General features: G+C 29.1%; 1 protein-coding gene across 1 annotated transcript; it reads right to left on the bottom strand.

Annotated features, from left to right (window-relative positions):
- Window positions 1-3100: 3100 nt before the first annotated feature.
- On the bottom strand, window positions 3101-4563 carry LOC145122230 (F-box/FBD/LRR-repeat protein At1g13570-like). Its single transcript, XM_079057868.1, has 3 exons — window positions 3718-4563; window positions 3467-3637; window positions 3101-3391 (listed from the first exon to the last, which is right to left on the bottom strand). The coding sequence occupies exons 1-3, from the start codon at window positions 4561-4563 to the stop codon at window positions 3101-3103; spliced, it is 1308 nt and encodes a 435-aa protein (XP_078913994.1).
- Between the last annotated feature and the right edge of the window lie 1367 nt (window positions 4564-5930).

The following is a 5930-nucleotide window of genomic DNA, read 5'->3' as shown; positions in this document are numbered from 1 at the left end:
GGGGGGGGGGGGGATTGATATGACTTAAAATGTATATATGTTGTGTTTAAGTTGTAATGAGAAAGGTTTGTTAGTTTTATATATTAACTCTTTAGTTTGTAATTACGAAAACATGTTTCATTTCGTAGTGCTTTGGACCCTAAGCTTCACAATTAATGTGCTTAACAGTTTTACCGGATGTCACTACTTAGGTGTCTTATTTTTATTTGTCCATCTCTAACTGACTCCCTGGGTTGTGAACCTATATAAATGGAATGTTAGTTAGATAGAGAGAATACCTTTTTCCAGGTTCTTACTGTAACATGTAATTGAGCTTTGTATTCTCTAATCGAAAATTGGATCTTATTTACTTGTTTGTGTTCATTCAATAGTTCATTTCAAATATGATTTTTATCTTTTAGAATCTATTCGATCCTACAACTTTCCATCATTTTATTATTCTTATTCTTATTAATTTTTTATTAATTAAATTCCTAAATTCCTAAAATACGCGAATAAATAGTTAAAACGAGTGACTAAAATAATTATTACTAAAGTTAAACGAACGCAGAACTAAAATGAGGCAAATGAAGAAGATATATGCATGTTGCAATGAAGAAGATGAGAACTGGGTTTTGTCGGCAGTTGAAAATGAGCTTAGTAACTACGATGAGGAATAATGGAAGTCGGAAGTTAATGACGTCCAAGAAGTTTTATAATATTTGATTAGGTTTAATCCTAGTCTTTAATTTAGGAAGAATATTTTAGTACAATCATATGAAATTTTTATATCTAGATAAGTTTTTAAATATAATATTAATTTAAACCTAGTTAAATTATGAGTTGGAATATAGATATGAGTTTTATAGTTTGAAGTGAATATATTTGTAATTTTAAAACTTATAAGGGTATATAAATAATATTTTAAGCTTGTAAAGATATGAATAAAAATCTCCCTTTTCAAAAAATAGGTATTAATGGAGCATTGCATGAATTTACCATCAAAGATGTTACTTTTTTCTTATACGATCTTTTTGGATCAATTTTTAAAAAATAACCATATTAAAACGACATGTTTTAGAATTAATTATTTTTGGATTTTAGTTTATATCACAATGTCATAAAGACTTTTGAGATGTGATATAAAGTCATCTAAAATGATATATTAGACATAGTTGCATTTTAGACTGATATTTTGTACATTTCAAACAATATTTTAATTTTCAAATATGATATTTTTAATTTGTTTTAGGGTTTTATTTTAATTTTATCTAGGTTTAAGGTTTATTATATGAATACATAATTTTGTTGTTGAAATTATGGGTTGTTTAGGATTTCTTTTTGAACTCAAAATATTTTTTGACAAATATATTTATTCACTTGTGGTGGTGGCAAAATTAGTTTTTAAAAAAGTGTTTAGTTTTAGTGATGAAAAAATTAATAAGTTAAAAAGTGTATGAATTAAAATTTTCTCTTTTATACTATTATGGTTGAAAAGATAAAAAAAGTTGTAAAAAGCCAAAATTTTCCATGTTTTTTAAATCTTATTTTTAAAGCTAATGGAAAACCCACTATTAAAAGTGTTTTTGAATATGTCACACGTTTTTTTTTACTTATTAGCTTTTCACATAGACAATAAACTAATAATTTATTTTGAAAAGCAATCTCAAACACCCCATTAATTCATATAATTTAGAAGGAATATTCTTTTTAGGAAGAAAATGTGAACTGTAAATTTATCTAAACATAATTTGCTTATATCTATTATAGATGCAATGATTCTTCCAAAAGAATTGTGTGTGAAAATTGCAACACAAATCTTGATGAATTATTTGTTATTTCGTCCTACATATAAAGAATAAGAACATACATTCAATATTATTTTTCCATTTTTCTTTATAATTGTAGCTGCTAAGTTGTGTTTAACGCGTTATTTGTTTATAAAGTAAGGATTTAAAGGTTGTTTCCATAACCAAGCAAAGTCTTTAAATCATGAAATTTCTTTTGGATGACAAATTCTTTTTCCTTACATATGTTAGTGGCCCGCAATATTGTTGCCCACAATGGTATGTGTTCGATATTTAAATGTCCAACAATAATAACAACTGTCTTACAATATTTGTAGACCCCCCCTCCCCCCCCCCCAAAAAATAATAATAATAATAATAATAATAATAATAAGTAAATAAAAATAAATAAACTAAAAACCCTATGTGGATCCTGCTTAGCACGACCCTCACATCTCTAACAATTTAATATTAAAATTATTATTTCAAACATAATAATGACGTGATAATTTGTAATAACATATATATTCATATATAATTTAAGTATATAATTGTATTTTCCATAACGCATTGGCATTCGTCTAGTTTACAATAAAATTTAAATATAATTCTGTAACTTTTTACAACATTGTAATGCATACAACCGTGCAATGCAAAGGCAAGGCAAAGTTGTAAATTTCACATTTTAAAAAAATAACCATATATTTGTACACAAAGAAAACATGTTCAAAGAATTTAGGAGTCTTGCTTGCCCATTGCGAGACATGAAGCAAATTCCAAGTGTTGCATTATGATCAAGAGATATTTTGATATGATTTGCACTTTAGTTTGAAAATTTAACAAATTTCTAAAAAAAAAAATACCTTAAATATGGTGAACCATTGTTTGGCACTAGATTAGTTCCGAATTTGTGGCTATACTATATGAGTATTTTTGTGATTTTCTCTGATTATCACTTTCAACATTAACCAAGTATCATTAATGCAAAATGAATGGTGTGATACCCAGTATTATTCACCAATATTCCATATTCTTTGTCATTAACAAAACCAAACACCCTTTAGCCACACCTAAAACCTTTAATGGTAGTTTTAAATTGTAAAACATAGCTTTCATTCAAAATCCTAAAGATCGTCTCTTCTTCCTACGTACAACTATTTACATGTGTAATCAATTATCACACACCAAATGGAAGCAACGGAAGCAAAAATCAAAACGAGTAGGAACATTTCAAATTACATGATAATGCAAATATGCTCATAAGGTAGAGAGTTTAATTTTTAAACCTACTTTACAATGTTGTTAAACATTCTTAAAAAATTATGTCTACAAGTTTAACTAGAGTAGATCACTTCTGCTTTTCGTGATGCTCGAGGGAACCGCATAACATCCTTACAGATGTCAATTATTTTTTTAGCATTAAGAGCTCTACTTGTTGTGATGGTAAACTTCTGGAGAGAAGGGGAATGAGCAAGAAGCAGCTTTATAAAAAGCAGTTCCGGTTTTGATCCTTCTAAACATTCTATCTTCACAGTTTGCAATCGATGCAATCTACAATCCAAACAGTTAGGGGATTCCAAATGATTTGAAGCTGGTTCCACATCATAATAAATAGCTTGGGGATTCTGAAAAAACATAAAAATACAACAATGGTTAGCATCCAACTTTAGTAAATATACTTTTAGCACAAGTTACTTTACCATGTTGAAGGACATCACAGACAGACTTTCTAGTTTTGGGGAGTTTCGAAGCAAACAAAGAGCACCATGAAGTTGATCCAAATCATCAAGTTTAACATCTACAAAGAACAATCTCTTTATACTATTGACCGGATGCGGAAGCCATTTTGGAATCTTTTCTGCAATCAAAGCCTGTGAAGCCAAAGTGAGATATTAACTTACCTAAAGAAAAGACCAAAGTTTAAACATTAGAAGTTCACTTTGTATCATACCTTAAAGAAAAAACCGTCGAGATATAAAACTACAATTTTGCGCAAGTTACTTAACATAATGGGCAATGTCGTTTTTTCAACTTGTACATTATCTTCTATGGGTTTCTGAAAAGATACACAAATCAGAGTAAGGTATGGACTCTGCAATAAGCGAAGTAACATGGCGTCAGGACAACGTATGACAATCAAAGCCTGCAGTTTTGTAGCATTGATGTTGAAATTGTAAACATTTGTGCACCAAGACATGGACAACTTCTTAAGCTGTGGTAGGTTGATCTGAGTTCCACACAAATTAGCCCTAAAATCAATATTCCAGAGTTCAAGATCATTAAGATTGAGAAATCCTTCAATCTTAAGTGGTGGCTTAAAGAAACAGTTTCTCAGTTTCAACTTTGTCAATTCTAGACAAGAAAACACATAAGAAGGAAGTTCATAACGTTGATTTGAATCAGTAAGAATGAGTTCCCTTACTCCGTTTCTTGATAAGAGCATCATCCATTGATCAACTTCTTCGAAACTATCATCAAACTCATATTTAGGTGGTATATGGAGAAGAAATTTCGAGATAGGACCCTTGTGAAGGATCAGAACTTTGTTTATGATCCTTGTAAACCCATTACCACCAAAAGCTCCGTATTTTGCATATTTTCTGAAGAACTGCTTGTCAAAAACCAGCGCCCTCATTTTGGTCCATCTGTACCTCCACTTTTTTGATAAAATGCTTGTCTTGACAACGTCTGGAACAGGAAGTCCCTCTAAGATTGACTCTATCAAGTGTTTAGGCAAGTTACTGATTCTATCTTCCTCAACACAAGTTACAAGCCCCTCGCTATGATTCTCTGTCATTAGATCCAGAAGAAAATAGGATAAAATTATTTAAAAGAAAATACAAGGCAATAAGAAAAATGGATCAACTTGACATGTCAGGATATTAGTTTTCTTAATTTCCTTAATTATAAATGGAGGATCTCAGGATCTGTAACATAACTCATGATAAAGAAATTGTTTTATTTACACAACTCATGATTTAATGGTTGTAAGCATTTTTTCCAGGAAATGTAACTCATATATAACAACTTGCATGATAACAAAATCCTAACTTAAAACAACTTGCATGATAACAAAAATATACATTCTACTGGCAAAAAACTAGATTTCATCCTTCATATTCGAACTCATGTAACAAAATCTTCTGAAAATCGGTTTCCTTATTTCTATTTTCCAGTGGATACGTTGTTATTGATAATCGACTACCCAAAAAACAGAGTTTATGAAGATTACAAACTTACCCATCTTACAATGGAAAGCAGCAAGTCGTTTATTCGTCGGGGTAAGATGTCGAAGAATTGGTGATTAGGGTTTACTATCCACCAGTCATATAACTTGATATTGGATCCTGAAGTCTCGTTTTACCCCTTACCTTACGATCTGTTGAAGTTTCCGTTCACATACTTACATATCACATCCTAAATTAAACCCCGAAATTAGATTTTTTTTTATTTTTTATTTATTAGTATTTGTTTTTTAAAAACAAAAATTGATATTATTTTTTTTAGTAATTTATTTTATTTTTTCATATTTTTATTTTATTTTTTAATTTTCGATCGATTTGATAATTGTTTTTGATATTTTTCAAAAAATATAAAATATATGAATACGTTAGAGTATATTACAATTTTGGAGTTTTTTTATTTTCTTTTATTTTTAGAATTTTTATTATTTATTATTTTTCTAATTTTTTTATTATTTTTATTGAAGTAAATAAAAAAAGTTATGACTTCAAAAGAATGAAAAAATATAATGAAAAAAAAAGTCGTTTTTAAGTTTTCTTTTATTTAGTCATTTTGACATTAAGTTTAGATCAAAAATAATAAATTATGTAGGCATTTATATGTAAACTTATTTATTACTAATTTTAGCCTTCTATATATTTATCACTGTTGTAAAAATCCCGACTAGGTCCCGATTCATCCCTAGGCGCTACTCGACCTATTAGAGGGCGCCTAGCGATTAATCCCTGCATACATAATGATATTAGTCATATTTAATTTTTTAAAATTCAACAAATTAGCAATTAATGGTACCCGATTAATCCCCCGATTAATCTCTGGCTAGCCGATTAATCCCTTGACCACAGTCCACCGACTAGCTAACGTCGAGCGTTTTTTGCAACCTTGATATTTATATTTGTAATTTTCATCCAACTTATTTTA

The sequence above is a fragment of the Lactuca virosa genome, chromosome 1 (assembly GCF_052849685.1).
Source record: "Lactuca virosa cultivar CGN04683 chromosome 1, Lactuca_virosa_CGN04683_v6, whole genome shotgun sequence".
Classification (NCBI taxonomy): Eukaryota; Viridiplantae; Streptophyta; class Magnoliopsida; order Asterales; family Asteraceae; genus Lactuca; species Lactuca virosa.
This window is presented reverse-complemented; position numbering and strand designations above follow the sequence as displayed.

What these genes read in the sequence shown, in the direction of transcription:
- LOC145122230 (XM_079057868.1), bottom strand. Translation starts at nt 4,563, where the DNA reads ATGACAGAGAATCATAGCGAGGGGCTTGTAACTTGTGTTGAGGAAGAT. An exon ending in TCGACGGTTTTTTCTTTAAG is followed by an intron (nt 3,638 to 3,717) that starts GTATGATACAAA and finishes TTGGCTTCACAG; the next exon opens with GCTTTGATTGCAGAAAAGAT. An exon ending in CTGTGATGTCCTTCAACATG is followed by an intron (nt 3,392 to 3,466) that starts GTAAAGTAACTT and finishes ATGTTTTTTCAG; the next exon opens with AATCCCCAAGCTATTTATTA.